Source organism: Catharus ustulatus, chromosome 8 (genome assembly GCF_009819885.2).
Source record: "Catharus ustulatus isolate bCatUst1 chromosome 8, bCatUst1.pri.v2, whole genome shotgun sequence".
In the NCBI taxonomy this organism is placed as follows: Eukaryota; Metazoa; Chordata; class Aves; order Passeriformes; family Turdidae; genus Catharus; species Catharus ustulatus.
In genome coordinates this window covers 13330491-13346653 of record NC_046228.1, presented here as the reverse complement: position 1 = coordinate 13346653, position 16163 = coordinate 13330491, and the positions used below count along the sequence as shown (strand labels likewise).

The following is a 16163-nucleotide window of genomic DNA, read 5'->3' as shown; positions in this document are numbered from 1 at the left end:
TGTGTTTCCATTCCTTGCCATTGATCCTGAAATTGTCAGCAGCTCTGGGAGGCTGCATCACACTAACTCAGGCCTGTATTTTCAGGTCCCAGTCTGAGGTTTTACCTGAATCTGAATGGGATTACAAGAGGTGATCATGTCCCTTGTCACTTGGCAAATGGGATTTCGTGTACAAACGGGACAACTGCTATTAAGAGTAGGGTCTCTTAGCAGAGTTGTTGCCAAGGGTTCTTCTCAGATTTGGTAAGTTTTTCTAACTTCTACTTCTTTAAAAATTCCAAGGAACAAACAGTAAAACAATTAAGCTTAAGGCTTAAGAACTAACTAAAAAAATCACTACAATGTGTATGCAGTCAAAAACACTACCATTGCTCTTTCCTATAACTTTGGGAGAACTTCTGGAAGTAGAAGGAGGTCTGCAATTATCTCAGCCTTTAATTCACCTGAAGGCAGAGCAGGGAGATATACACAAGGTGAGTCTGAATCCCCATCTCTTAGAGAGAATGCTGTTGTCTAAACAGATTGGTATCAGATCCCTACGTGAGCACACAGTAGAAGACCAACCACTCATTAAAAACTTAGCCCAAGATGATATAGTCTAATTTTATTTTCTTGCCCTAAATTCTCTGCTCCTTTTCTTTCTACACCATGTTTGTCTATAGTAATTATGAACTTTGGCCCTAGAAGCTAAGATACTGAAGTGGTTGGATTAAACTTGATGGACCAGTTTCTGCTAGATGGAAATTAGCACAATGATAGTGATGTCTGTGTATCTGTGTCCTCTTACACAGGTGAAATTTCTGGCCTAAATCAAAACCAATATTATTTTTCTATGTGGAGTCTCCCTACAGAAGTCTCAGCTGCTTCACATGTCTAACATTTGCAGCTGCAAAACCAGAAACAACAAAGTCATCTTCTGGAAAAAAGTTTCCCTGCAACTGAGGAACAATGGACTTTTTAAGCTGTATCAGTCTCTACTGAAGTCCAGCACACAGCATCTGGTAGTGGATTAAAATCAAACCTACAAAGCACCAAGCCATCCACAAAGATGACTTAGGAACCTTTTTTTTAATCATCCTTCCACTGACTTGTACCCTCTGCTAATGGCTGGGCATTGGATAAAATGCTAAAATGTCTTTCAGTATCGGGTTAGTCTTTTGCCTTGCTCACACTGCTGCTAAAATTGACTTCCATTAAGATGCACTGTCGACATTCCTGAAATTCTAGCACAATTTATCTGTCAAGTAGGGATTTTGTCCAATGGAAGCATAAAAGTAACTGTATTCCTGTTCAGCATTATCACTATCTTGACATTTGCTTTTACTAGCATTGCATATTTTAGATCCTTCCCTAACTGCTGTACTATTTAACCATTTCTTGTTCTACTTCTGAGGCCAAGTTTCATAGTAAAACTGCAGAGGCTTATTTTTTCTACTTGAAGTGCAGAAGTTCTCACCAAGTGGTGCTGCTCTTACACAATGCCTATAATACCTCTTCCCTTGATTAAGAGATGGAAGTTTTAGCTCTCCTGGTCATGCTCTCAGACAGCCCTGTACGAAAATGTGGAACAGTAACCTGGTGATGTCAACCAAAGGTCACTGTTTTCCTACAGAATGCAGAGCAGGGAGAGGCAGCATGTTGCAAAACACATGTAAACAATAGCATGGATTGTTCCCACTGAGGAAAAATCATTACTGACATGTGAAATGAAGGGTTCCTGCTTACACTGTCCAGCTTCCAAGTTTTATCAAAAGACAGACAATTACATTAAAAAAATGACAAAGGGAAAAGGGAGCTTGCTGTTACTTCCATTTTCCATCACATAAACTAATATTCAAGCTTGTTCTGTACATCCTGAAATTAGTGGGACACCCCTCTGCCAGCACCTGCAGGATGTAGGGAGAAATTCCGATTGTGATACCAGAAAGAGTTAAATCTCAGATTGCAACCAGGGCAGCTGGAGAAGTCCAAAAGGCAGCAAACTGAACTTCATGCTCTAAACCAGCTGTTCCAAACTTAACCAGGTGCCAAGTACCACAAGAAGAGTTTGGCAAGAGCCCAGGAGGATTTCTGCCGAGGATTAAATGCCACTTACTGCAAATCTGACCCCTTTAACTAGACACATAGTCCAATTAAAATATCACAAGAGGACACCGTAGAAAGTGGTACTTGCCAGCTCTTTCATACACCAGAACTGTCACAGTAATGCAACTTGTTGATTAGTATGGGACTCTTGAGATGTAGAGGATGATAGACAACATAGTGAAACAGACTTCTAATATCTCTTCCCAGTAGTTCCCAATGTTCTACACCAAAGAAAGCATATTTCAAAGTTGACAAGGGTACAGAGCACTTCAGCTGCCTAAGCTCTGCATGTCCCAGGGCAGCAGACACAGTGTGCTTGCACAGAACCCTGTGATGGGGAGTTTGTCTCTCACCTGATGGTATTATCTGAAGAGCCGCTCACTACTAGCCTGTCTCTGTACTGCAGACATGCAATGCCTCGTTTGTGGCCATTTAAGGTGCGCACAAATTCGCAGGTACTAGTGTTCCATACCTGTGACAGGAAGCGGGGAGGGAACCACACAGAGACAAAATTATTACGAAAAGACTTAACAAAAGATGGTGTCTGTATGATATACAGATGCATCCAGAATGCTCTTAATGAAGATGCTATCAAGACTGGGAAAATCACCCCTCTGATGACCTGTGATTATAGTCTGCAACTGATAGCAGGTTGGGTCACTGTACACAGAAGATTTTTGCCACATGGTATCAAATTAGCTTCCGGATTTAGCATTCTCGGACTATGATTTAGTTTGCAAACTACACAGATTCTTCTGAGGTTAAATGCTGCAGACTGGGATCATAGCAGTAACACTTAAGTGTCTCCTATCCACTCACCTTCACTTTTGTCCCCATGCTGCCCTCTAACAAATGTTTAAAAGACTGAACAGGTTATGGAAGTGGTCAAGTCGAAAAGGAACACAGGAAAAAAATGTTCTTTTTCAACTGCATCTGTACCTGGAACTGATTTACCATAAGCTCTGTAAGTGAGTTGTGCCAGCTCAACAGAGGAGGAACAAGTGCAAAGGAGCAGAAGGAAGAGCACTACTTCTAAAGGAAGATCCTGCCAGGGGCCATTTTCCCTGTCTGGTCATTGTTCTTTGTTAATAAATACCCCACTGCTGCAAATAAAAAGCCTGAAACACCTCACCTTTATAGTTCTGTCACCTGATGCCGATACAATGTACTTGTCATCAAAGTCCACGACGTTGACAGCGGCTCGGTGGCCGACGAGCACCCTCCTCAGGGTGATGTCTGTGGGGGAGGCCATGTCCCACACGGCGATGGAGCGGTCCTTGGAACACGTCACCATCATGCCGTTGTTGAAGCGCAGGTGCAGCACAGCTTCACAGTGGTGGATCAGGGTATTCAGCATCTCGCCTGCATTCACGTCCCACACTCTGCATGTTCAGATTTCAAACCAGAGAGAAGAGAGTTAATAACCTGCACTGGGAATTTTCTGCAGAGCAAGAGAGGGACAGGGAGAGGTAATTGACTCTCCAGCGGTATTAGAGAAGCAAACACCACAAGTTATATCTACATCTATTAAATAGTTCATTAAAAAATGTATTAGATAAACCTGTTGATTATGTGTACATGGAGACAGTCCAGCAGCCAAAAACCCTGCAATGCAGTTAACACCATAAAAATAATGCACCCAGGAAAAAAGCATTCTTTAATTAAGGGAATTTAATGCTGATAAAAGGTAGAAGACTAATGGCCTTAAAAACTGGGGTTTCTTGGTTGTGCCAGCCTATTATACACATAATTTCTAGTCAATGTGGGGAAGTTCCCTAACAGGCTTCATTTCTGACCTCTCTCACAGGACTATCAGCTCAAGTAGTAATTTATACAGAAGCAGAAGACAATTCTTTTCAAACAAATGCAACTAATTGCCACAAGTTGCACCATGATTTGCATTTACCCTGCGGTGCATCTGGTACACAGCTACATTCCAGGAATGTGCTGAATACCCAAATTAAGACATAGCATTTATGTCAATTTAATGTTATTGGAACCAACTGTTTCAACTGAAAGATAATTTAAGATGCAAGTCAGACAAAGCTTCATACAGAACTGCTAGTACTTAAAATGAAGATTTTAAGCCTTAAAAATATTTCTTTTGGGCTATTCTGTTGGCAAACTTCTTTTGCCCTCCATATAGAGATATCTTTTGGCACTATCACACCTGTACCCCAGACATACCATATGAAAGCAGAAAATGGCTGTATCATCCGACACATCAGACCCTGCAGAAGTTAAAACTTCCTGCTGCCAATAAGGCAAGCAGTAAGAAAAGGCAAGATGTGAGAAAGACTTCTAATGTCTTATTTTCTAACTAAAGTGCATCAACTTATAAACTCTAAATGAGAAAGAAAACCACATTCCAATTAGAAAATGCAAAGGAGAAAAAACTAAAGACCTGAGCCATTAACATACAAACAGTTTGCAGACAGAGTTGCCAAACTGAACAGGAGCTGGAGACCCACTGACTTCTTTGGACAAGTGCATCCCTGAGATCTCAGAAGCATTAAGAGCCCATCTGTACTGTCTATTGGATGAAGCCTCTCTTCCTGAGGAGACCCAAGGATAAAAGTGATGCATCCTATGTGCCTCTGGGGTCTGCACAAACATTTATAGATACAGTGGGAGACAAAGTATTCCTGGGCAAGTAGCCAGTCTGCAATTTGGCCTGCCTGGCCTGATATGGAAAATGACTGCTCATTACAGAAATCAGCCTCTCCTTTTGTGATCTGCTTAGCCCAGTGCAGTTCCCACATCACCTCCAGGCAGGCGATGTTGCTGAAATTCTGGATTCCTATGAATGACAAGACCCCAAAACCTAGCAGAACTGCAAGACTGCATGCATCACATGTCAGGAATTCAATTTAATAGTTATTAGCTTAACAGTAGTCGTTTACACAAGCATAGAGGAGCTTGCAGCCATAGGAATGCATGCTAATAGCTCCAGGAAAGGCCACCAATAGAGCTCTTTGCTAACTTCACTGCATGAGCATTGCTTGTACTCTGACAAGGAGGGAGTATATTACAACATGGAGAAGTCAGATCTGCCCCTCACATCCAAGTTCACATTGCAATTCATTAACACAAATGCACCTCTATTTACACTACAGGTCTTACACTCTCTGGTATCCTCTAACATGACTAGCGGACTTCACAAATGCACAACATGCACCACAAGTGCTACCTTGAGGTATCCAGCCTTTTACTGGAGACTTGAAGGAGAGCAACGTTAGAAAGACTGAATGAAAAGAAACATCATGCTGAAATTTAATTTAAAATAATAGAATATCTAGTCATATAAATTTTGTTAAAATTAAATGACAACGGATGACTAAACCTTCAAACTTGCTTTGAAAACTTCAATTCTTAAAAAGTTATTCTCAAAGAGAATTTGTAACATTCTCAGGGAGTGTCAAAACATGCAAAACCTTGGTGAAATGCTAGATGGCCTTCCTAAGTCATCTTGACCTTGACTGGCCTTGGCTTAGATTCTCATTTCTCCTTGACAGCGATTTGCATGGACATCTGATAAACAAGGACAGTAGAATGCTGAACAAATATGCTGAACTACTTCATGGAACTGCTTGAACAGCACACATTTAAGAAGAGATCATTTCAGCAGCTTGCAAAGCTAAAATCTTAAGAGGCAAACAGAAAGGTGCAAATCATGAGCACACACCTGACTGTTGAGTCTGAAGATCCAGTAATGATCACCCGTTCATCATACTGGAGGCACAGGACAGAACCCGTGTGTCCGGTGAGAATTCGCTTGCATTCCAATGTATTCTTATCCCAGATCTAAGACAGCAAACATTCAAAACTGAACAGTTCAGTAAGGTTTTAATCTTTCAGCACTTACTGGTTTGACTAGACTGTTTTTCACTACAGCACATCTTCCACAGTCCACTTAGAACACCTTTAGTGGCATCTGCAGGGTCTTCTACAGGCTCTTCGGTGCAATACATTGACATCTTTCATATTACTGGCTTTACTATGAATATTGGTTTTACCCTTCTCATTAGGGTACAGGGCCCAGTAATTACACAGCCTGTAATTATTGCTGGACACGAACTCTGCTGGTGAAGCCTGTCTGTCTGAAAACAGGGTCCCTCTAGCCAGATAAAAGAGGCATAGCTGCTGTGCAGTGGGAGATGGAGGAAGAGCAAGGAGAAGGCTAGGTTACTAACAAGAGACTGGGCAGGTGTCACTGAAATTAGGATATTATTATTTATGGCATAGGCACTCCAAGCCATTAGTATGCCATGATGGAGCATTCTCACCTTAATAGTATTGTCTCGTAGGCCGCTTACTATCTTCTGATCATCATACTGTAAACAATAAACCCCTTTGCTTGTCTCACTCCGGCAGTGGATCCTCTGTAAACTGTGCCTTCCACACCGCCAGTTCGACTCTATTGTCTTGAGGAGAGACAGGAGACAAGTGAGATGTAAGGAAAAAAAAAGCACAGAAATATCTCGCCTTTTTTTGTTTGGTTGAGAAGGCAGCCGACACTTTTCTTTACACTTTTTCCTGCAGTCAGGCCCATACAATGACATAACTGCTTTCTAAAATACATGTAATAAAACCAATTAAACAGACAAATGCTTGGAAAACATAATGTGGCTAAACTGGTCTGTTGTTGGGAATGGTGAGGAAGAAGTAACCTAAAAGCCTTTTTCTGTCTCCAACTTTTAGCCCCTTGTGACTCAACAGCTAAATAACTGAAGATAAGTGTCAGGTGAGCTCTAAGGGCTTTTACAACCTTGTCACAACAGAGCCCAAGCAGTGCTTCTGCCATTAGGAAACAACCAGAACACGCCATTTTGCTCACACTAAATGCAAGGCAAACATGCTCAGCTGCTTCCTGTTTCCCTGAGTGTTAGGACTGCAGACTTTAGAAATGCATTTTCTCCCTGCCTCAGTTCTTGGTATCTTCCTGTAACAGTCTATTGGGTCTCGTTGCACCAGGAGGAGCAAAGTACTGTGTGGAACAGAGAAAACCAAGATGTTACAGTGCTGCTGTGATATCTACATGCAAAGTGTGGAGACTTCACCTTGCAAACAGCTCACTGAGCAATCCAACTCATCCTCTGTCTAAAGGATCTTTCATAACTATCCCAGATTTACAAACTCCAGACAAACACAGACATGTCAGATTTAATGAAATATTACCCTGCAATGGAATAGCCCTAGAATTTCAGTGTCATGAATAAATAAAGAACATTTGAAGAAAGCAAAACTAAAAAACAACTGGTGAAACACCACCACATCTGGGAGTTGTTTCTTACCTCTATATCCTGTATAATTTTGGGGTAAAGTGCTCTGTAGAAGGAGTTGGGTGGCGCAGTTCCATCAGGAGGTTTATTTTTAAATAGATATTGTCCCCTGGAAGACAAAGAACATTTCCATTGAACACAAATCATATTTCAGCATTTTGGAGAAAGTTCTCCTGGCATTTTACAAATGGGCAACCACTGCTGACAGATTCATAGTCAAACCTAATTTACTAAGATGGGATGGTTCCTTGTTTATTTGCCCTGCAATGTGTCAGTGTTGCATTTTAACACTGAAATATCCAAGAAAAATCTGTGTCTAGTAACTTGGGGAAGGGAAATAAATTCTCTGGTATGGACATGGGCCCATTCAGCTCAGTAAGGGTTGACAATGGTTCAAGCCTGCAATAGTCACCCACATTATCAGAGGTCACCTTCAAAATACAGCACACAAAGTAAACAAAAGAAGCCAAGGAACTCTCAAATTCACTACACATTCAAGGCTGGCTTTTATCTGCATTAGCAGGAACAGTATCAGTTTGGGTACATGGACATTTTACTGCTACTACTCTGTTTTGGTAAGCAACACCTCATCTGTGGTGCCTCCCTCATCTCAACACTAATTTGGAATACTCATATCCCAAGCTAGAGTTTTGTTACCAAAAAAATCTGTAAACGGCAATCACTGCCTGCTGTGTAAAAAACTTTAATTCCTCATCCTGAAGTTAAGAAGCCACCAAACACGGTGTGGAAGCTAGTAAACCCCACCATGGGCGTACTAACTGCTGCTCTGCCTGGCAACATGCCTCACAAAATGGAGAGAGGCACAAATGCCTCCGAGTGTAATCCTGGCATCAGAGGCACAGAATTTACACCGGGCCAGCTCTCCACTTCTCCCTCCCTTGCTCCATTACAGCATAATTAATTGTTCAATACTTCCTTGTGCATTCCCTTCCTGTCCTTTCCATACAGTATAACTCAAAACTAATTTCAGAGACTGTACATTAGCTGCCCTGATGCACTTGAACTAGAGAGATCACAACAACAAACCGAAATCTTTGGGTTGTAAGGCAGTACCAAACTCTAGGAGTGGACAAACAAAATGGTAAGTGCTCAGGAATAGAACTTTTGATATTTCTTTAAATCAAGTATTCTAAGTACAACTCAAGAGAAACGTGCTTTCACATTTGGACAGAGGAATCACCTGTTTCTTCAAACACAATGACCAGCAGACATGTATATGGGAAAAATCACATGAAGATGGCACACATGGATGCAGACAAACTACTAACTAGACAGATGCCTGTTTACTGTGGTCCAGCCTGGAAGAGCATTCACGATTATTAATATTACTGGCCAAGGAAAACGAAAACCTCTTAGAGGTGCACAGAATACCTTGGAGACATCCTGGGAGACTTGAGGCAGGTCTAGAAAAACCTGGTACAAGCCTATGTGTCTAAAACCTTTTTACTCCTTCTAACTTTACACAAAGTCTGGTTGCTACCTGAAAGTCGTGCCCTGCTGCATGTAGTCAGTTGTTTACTGTTCAGCTGAAGGATTGCTTGGAATTTCCATGGCATCCCAGTAGTTGTTGTGCTGTGGCTCTGGGATAAAAGGAACTATTGTTTGCAGGTTTTGATGACCAGCCAATTTAATCAGATGGACACAAGCATGCCCAGATTTTAGGCTTCTGTTTTATATTTATCTAAATCTGCATAACCCTTACTGTTCCCTTACAATCTGCCAATGAAGGTTGCCATGCTGCAGAATTGGGGGGTGGGGGAAAGAGTTCTGTTGTAAAGCACAAGCTGCAAACGCTGAAATCAGACAGCTCATGTGCAAATAGAGGAGCTGTAACCACATAACACCAGTCATCCATCTTTCTGAACTGTCCAGTTAGTCATCTCCTTGTGCCATGCACAGAGCTAGCACTGATTAAAGCTATAACGCTCTACATGGCAGAGATGCAATTGCACTGGATATTTCCTGTCTGCTTCTCTTAACCACACAGTTCTATCTGTTCATCACAGAGATAACCAGAGGGCAACCTGAAAGACTTGGGCACCACTTGCTTTTGTGTCAAAGCAACATCCAGCACATAGCAAAAACCTGAAGGAAAGGTGCACTAACAGGGTGACTTGTCCTTGAGATGAGAAGAAAAATTTTGCACCTGTCTTTTAGAGATATCATGGGTCTGGATGACTAGTATTTGGCACTGATGTTATTTCTAAAGTGTGGAGGGAGCAAACCCCAGTGATGCCTTGGCAGAAGACACTCAGCTGAATGGAGTAGAATGGAGTAGAGTAATTGGGAAGGGTCTAAACAGAGAAAACCGAAAATAGTAAGAGGACAAGACAACACATCATTATTGTTGGCTAGTGCAGCCAGAACATAAAACATGGTCATCTTCCAACATGGAAAAGATTACTGCAAGAAGGAGAGAGAAACTGTCCTGCTTATCTATGCAGGTTAAACGTAACAAGTCAAACTGCAGCTACGAATACAACCTAGATATCAGGAAAACCTCTCAAAAACTGAAGTTAGAAAGAGCAAAAAAGTGAAACCGTCAAATTCCTTTTCCAGGTGGTGCCTGGGGAATCTCCATCAGTAGGGGATTTTAAGAACAAGTCAAGACAAAGATTTGGGATGACTTAAGAAAAACCTGTCTCTGCCTATGGGGAACAAAAAGGACTAAATGACCTCTCAAGATCCACTTGGGACTTACTGTGACCTCAACAGTAGGGAGAAAAAATGGAAGTTCTGGAGAGAATAAGGCACTAAAAGAATTGCAAAACTTATCACTGCCATGCTTGTGTTTATTTTACACTCTTCAGAAACACTGCACTATTGGAAGCTGATCAAAGTAGTATTTATTTTTAAAGAATGTCTCATAATCCTGATTTACTTGTCTTTACTTCCTGAGACAAACAGTATAACAAAATTAACCATAAACCAGGAGTCTTTGTTTGCAACTCCGTATCTTTTTCTTTTTAATAGCAACCAAAATGCCTGAGCTGTCACTTTTATCTTGTTTATGAAATATTCATACCCAGTTTCCCTTCTGCCAACATCCTAGGGACACCCTTGGAAAAGAAAATTATGTATTAAAGGGCGTACCCCTGAGAGAGAAAGTTCTAATGAAATGTTAGCAGAGCAGCTTCAAACTTGAGTGAGACCTACACTGTAGTAAGGCTATTCCAGATGATTATTAACTAATCTATCTGCATTTCTAAAGTCCCCTATTCTCCATGGTACCTACCCTCAGCTTCCAGTTTGAAAATTAAACAGATATCTAATAGTGAAAATCTGCTGAGGAAAACAAACAGACCTATCAGGAAAGAACTAATTCATAGCACATGCTCCCCCACTGCCACTCCTGAAAAAGCTCTTCTGCTCTGAACTGCTGACCGGTTTAGGGTTCCCCTGAGGCACACACAGCTTCTTAATTTGAACTGAAAGGCTGGGTGTAAAAATCTCAGTCTGTACATCTCACTTGGCACGGTGGGGTAAGAGCATGATCGGATGAGGAAGTTGAGGAAAAAATCCCTGACATTGCCACATAGTGAAATGATGCCCTAACTCCCCAAGCCCTGATTTTTGGTGCAAGCAACTGTCAGATTTGAAACCAACATGACGCTTCAGTGCTGAATAACCCTCTTCAAGTATGGTTTGAAACACACAACCCCTTTTGTTCCTGAATGGCGGTAAAAGAGGTGAAGATTCAGTTTCCTTACCATCCTCTCCTCTCTGACAAACCCCTCCACAAGGAGTCTGTCCTGACCATTCTCTCAATGAGCTTCTTCCAGAGCATCCCGTCCGACGTCACCCGGTACCACTCCTTGCACACCAGCTCAGCAGCACACAAAGATTTGGCATCCAGGTAGGACAGAATGTTCTCAGCAATGTGATCCAATCCCCGAGCTGGGGAAGAACAACAACAACAGAAAAACATTATTTGCTGGACAGATACGGAGTTTTAAACAACTCCCCCTGCTAGTACAAAGATACACTCTCCCTCCATCTCCTCTTCTGCATGCAGAGCTGGACCAAATGCACAGAAGAGCATTTCAGGCTAAGTTCAGGAGTGAGCAGTGTTCTCCAACTTCCTTTGGATATAGCACAACAAGTCATTAAAAATAATAAAGAATCCAAGAAGTCATTCCAATCTATTTCGATGGGTTTTAGCACTAGGGGGATATTCTATGGATGGCATTTCCAACTCAGCAACGCAGCCCCCAAAATCTCTCTATATTAGGACCATTTCTCATCTCACTGCTACAGCTGTTCTCATGTTGCAACGGCTCAAAAGCTGTTTTTGCTAAAGCAGTAGCTTTTAAATGTAATGAAGAAAAAAATATATATTCCCAATGTGTGCCCTGAAGGGTAGTGGTACCTTTAGACAGGGGAGGGAAGGATATGCAGATGCACAGGGACGCCAAGAGGGAAGGAGAGGCTGTGTAAGGGGAACGAAAAGCAGGTTTGCTAGTTTCCTTTATTTTAGTGGTTGAAGGAAAAATAAGCACCAAAATAATATAATTTGCAAATATTTCCCAGTGTGAATACCAGGACTGGCTGTACTTCAGCATGACTGGAGTGAAATGTAAAACAATTGCCAGGTTAGCACCAAGCAGCTCAATGTAATGTCTATGCAGGGAAGGTTATGCCATGTTTAACTGGATGTAGTCAGTAAAAATGTGCCCTTACCAACTCAAACTTGATAAAAATCAAGACTTCAAGAAAACAAGATGCCTTTTAAATGAAAGTTGTGCAAATATAGCTTCTCTTGAAGGCTGTTTAATTCACAAGTGAGGCACACCATCAAGAGATTATCTCACTCCATGGGTTAAATTTCATACACTTTGTGAAAGTTTAGATCACATCATCCCTCAAGCATAATGTTCAGTCCAATGGAAGATTGGTATTACAAGCATCTTCCCTCTGGTTCACATTTGGGACAAAGTTAAATACATGTTTTCTTGCTTTTAAAACAACAGCCTCAAAGACCAGGCCCTCCTTGTGAGGGAAAGAAAAGGCAGTAAGCACATTTTTACAGCCACATGTCTGGACTTCTGCAAACCCAAACTGGGTGCAACCAGCTGACTTTGACTGGAGTTCATGACACACAAATGGCCCAACCTTTTTTTTCCTTAACAAAAAGATCTCAAAAGTATCTCTCACTGCATGAAAATGAGAGAATTTAGCATGCCTGCTGCTTTCAAATATACCAAACTTAGAATATACTTTGCATCAGACACTCTGCTCAGCATTTTATGCTTCAATCTTTACATAGAAAAAGCATGTGAATGATACCAGGCAAAACAAGAGAGTGGAGAAAGAGGTCTGACATTTCTTATCTTTAGAGATTCAAAATTAGATGTCAGCCTGCAAAATAAAAGCATCACCAGCCTTTATTATGTATTTAATCTGAAAAGACATGTACAACCACTATTTAAAAAAACATATTTGCCAATTTAGATTGACTCCACAGCTGATTGTGAAAAGAGGGAGACAACGGTTTAGTGAATGTGAACTGGAATTTGCAGGAATTCTACCAGCGGGGTAGACATGGACATCCTATCACCCTGCTCCTGAAGCTTTGTGTGGAAATGGCAGATTTTCCAGTCTGTGTTGCTTCCAGTGGGCTCACAGACATTTACAGATCCACCAGGACACTTCAAATGCCTGCCTCCATAGTCTCCTTACAGGTGGCTTTAAGTCAGCAGTGTCACAGGATGAATTAATTTTAAATATGGGGAATAACTGGTGGCTTTAGGAAGCAGGGCTACACTGCAACACCTGGGCACAGTAATCTTCACCCACGTGTCCTTACTATTTAACCAGGAGTTGCACTTTAGCTCTTGGCTGCAATGAGGTGCTGTACCTACTGCCATGTCCTTAAGTCATCCATTGCCATTGACACTACACCCTTTGCAGTGAAAGAACACTAATGTTTTGGCCTCTTCTCCTCACATTTATGGTAAGTGGATGTGCAGAGCTATTTTGGCCTGGTTGCAAATTTAATTTTATTATTTTGTTTCTTAGGAACAGCACAACTCACTGAGGCATGTATCTAACACAGCACTGCTTCCTTAAAAAGGGAAAACTTTGCTCACAGAAGATTTTGCTAAATGGATGTGAAACATGATTAGCCCTTCAGCCCTCTGAACCAACAAGAATGTTTCAGTTATTTCACACATGAAATCCTTATCAAAATGACTTTCCTCATAAAAAATGTTAAACAGCTTGAAAATGCTAAGCAGAAGCCTTATTTTTCAGAAACTGAACAAACTTTGTTAAGTACACAGTTAAGCTGTATTTTTCAAACAACGTTAATTAGCTCAAAACACTGGGAAAATAATCTGCACCAACTTTACTCTGGATTAGTAAAACATGCCCATGATCCAGAACTACCTTTAATTCTGGTCATTCTTTGGGACCGTGCTAGGAGGACAGAGATAAGATGCCTCATGATTTTGAAGTAGCTTTATTGTTTTATTCACTCAAGGGGGAGAGCAGGAGACAGAATGAAGTAGTAAAAATGAAACCAGAGTACTGAACACTTGAGAATTTCAGAAAGGTAAAAAATACTTAGAGAGTTTAAGGGTTTTTTTTCATTATATGACTTAATTTAGAATTTTAGGTTCATCACTCTTTCCGAGGCAGTTTCTTACCTTCCTCCCTTCCCATTCCCCTCATTAGAACCTGCTTATACTCAGGACATCCTGAGAGACTGCAGAGAGTCTGTGGCAGTGTAATTCCTTGCCATTAATTTTCTCCCTTAGAGCTATATTCACTAGGACATTTGCACTTTGCAAATGTGCAAATTGATGCCCATACATTATTTATGCACACATTTTCCCCAACTATTAAAATACTCACATATTAGCTGCTTGATTCCTATTTATTCTGCATTCTGATAGAGTAAAATCAGCTGCTTCCTGGGCAACTGTGAATAGACCAGTAACAAATATGGTGTGGCTAGGAAATTTGGAATGTCTCTAGAAGCATTTATAGCACCTGCCCAAAATTCTCAGAAAAAGCCCTGTAGGAAGAAATTACCCAAGTGCAGTGAGACGTGTTGATTTCATGGGGTTCTGTGGAGAAAGACCTGTGTATGTAACTACATGTATACTTCCACTTTAAAAGTGGGGAAACCAATGCAGTTTCCATACACTTCTTATTTTTCTGAAACAGAGCAGCTTCACAAGTTATAATGCTGCTCTAAGTACACGAGATTATTGCCACTGGACTACTAAAAACTAACATAAAGCAGGTACTTAGCATAACTAAGATTTTTTTTTTTAATGCTACAACAGCCATTTGATTACTGGGCACAATGAGCTTAAAATCCAATGAGTCTACCTATTTAACATCCTAGCAAAACTCCTGCAGTGCCTTTATGCTTTATACAATTCACAGTTAAACACACTTTTTTTATACAATTCACAGTTAAACGTATACTTTTTTCCATCTTTTAAGGCTAGAATTTTATATTTCATGTTGAGATCTCCCTTATGAATAATGATCAGATGACATGATTGATCAAATTGCCAAAAGTTCAGCACTTCCCCAAAGGTATTTGGCAAGAAAGACCTCTCTTCAGCTGGCTGTTTAGAGACAACATCTATACCACTTCTTGCTCAGGTCCCTCTCAAACTAAGGACTTATGGCATGGGAATGCTAATCTATTATCTATCTATTTATCTATCTACAGAGGTATGATCTAATGGTCTGAAAAAATATGAGCAAAAGAGCCAGGAATTTCTGTTTCGTACTGAAACTTTACTGCTGTACATATCTGATCTCCCACCACCTTAGTTTTCTCATCTGTAAGACAGGACCAATATCAAACTGCACGTACACTACTTTATGTGTGCATTCTGTGAGATCCACCCAATGCCACATCTGAAAATAGCTGGGATAATATTTTCAATGGAAAGCACTTCAAAGGTGTAAAAAACAGAAGATTTCCATCTTTTGCTCTTATGCCCTCTGTTTTCTATTAGCAATAAACACATAATCAAAGCAATGGCTTCAGGAAGTTATTTCAGTAGGAGAGACAAATATCTAAATAAGAAAAGGGAAAACCTCAGCTGAGCAACCAGAAAGAGTAGTAGTTTTAATTTTAAAAATTCTCGTTATTCATGCATCGTTGTGGGCATTAAGAGCACAACTACCTGCCCTGTGGCTTGGGATAACTACCCTTACAATACACAGATTAGCTATCATTTACTCCTAGACAAACCATGATGGTGTTAGATCATGCCTTGACACACAGTAGGAACACAAATTAAAATATTACAACATTTCATACTGGTATAGAGCTTTTTATTCAAAAGCTATTCTCTGCTTTGCAAACTGACCCTACAAGAGACCTCTCCAGGAGGGTAAGGTGGAGCAGAACAGCTTTTTGAAAGATGGGGAGCAAGCTCCCTCTGCCTGCAGAAATACCTGGCAGTGCAGTGATGAAGTCCCGCTGTAACATGGGTTTGAGGTATGAGTTTATGTGTCCATGCTGGTAGTGACACATCTGGGAGATGAGGTGCTCCACAAACTCCACCTGGTCAGACTCAGACCACTGTTCAAAGTACTTGACGCAGAGCTCCTTCTCCTTCTCATAGCTTGCAGACAGTTTTCTTTGCTTGGGCACAATCATACTGGAAGTGCCATTGGCAAGTTTTGTCTGTAAACAGGAAGGAAAGGAACAACCCATGTAACACATATGAGAAGAAACACAAGCAGTTGTACAATTTCTTTTAGGGGGCAGACAATAGAAGGCAAAAAGCACTCTGGCACATG

At 41.0% G+C, this 16163-nt stretch overlaps 1 protein-coding gene across 7 annotated transcripts in view; it reads right to left on the bottom strand.

Annotated features, from left to right (window-relative positions):
* The window catches only part of BTRC (beta-transducin repeat containing E3 ubiquitin protein ligase), a 112438-nt gene that overhangs the window by 6986 nt on the left and 89289 nt on the right, over window positions 1–16163 (bottom strand). For all 7 annotated transcript variants that reach the window (XM_033065607.1, XM_033065610.1, XM_033065611.1 and 4 more), the window contains 7 exons: window positions 15816–16047; window positions 11099–11285; window positions 7380–7476; window positions 6372–6509; window positions 5771–5889; window positions 3218–3467; window positions 2439–2557 (listed from right to left, as the gene is read on the bottom strand). In XM_033065607.1, coding sequence (XP_032921498.1) covers window positions 2439–2557; window positions 3218–3467; window positions 5771–5889; window positions 6372–6509; window positions 7380–7476; window positions 11099–11285; window positions 15816–16047 — 1142 coding nt within the window. The remainder of the gene's footprint in view (window positions 1–2438; window positions 2558–3217; window positions 3468–5770; window positions 5890–6371; window positions 6510–7379; window positions 7477–11098; window positions 11286–15815; window positions 16048–16163) is intronic.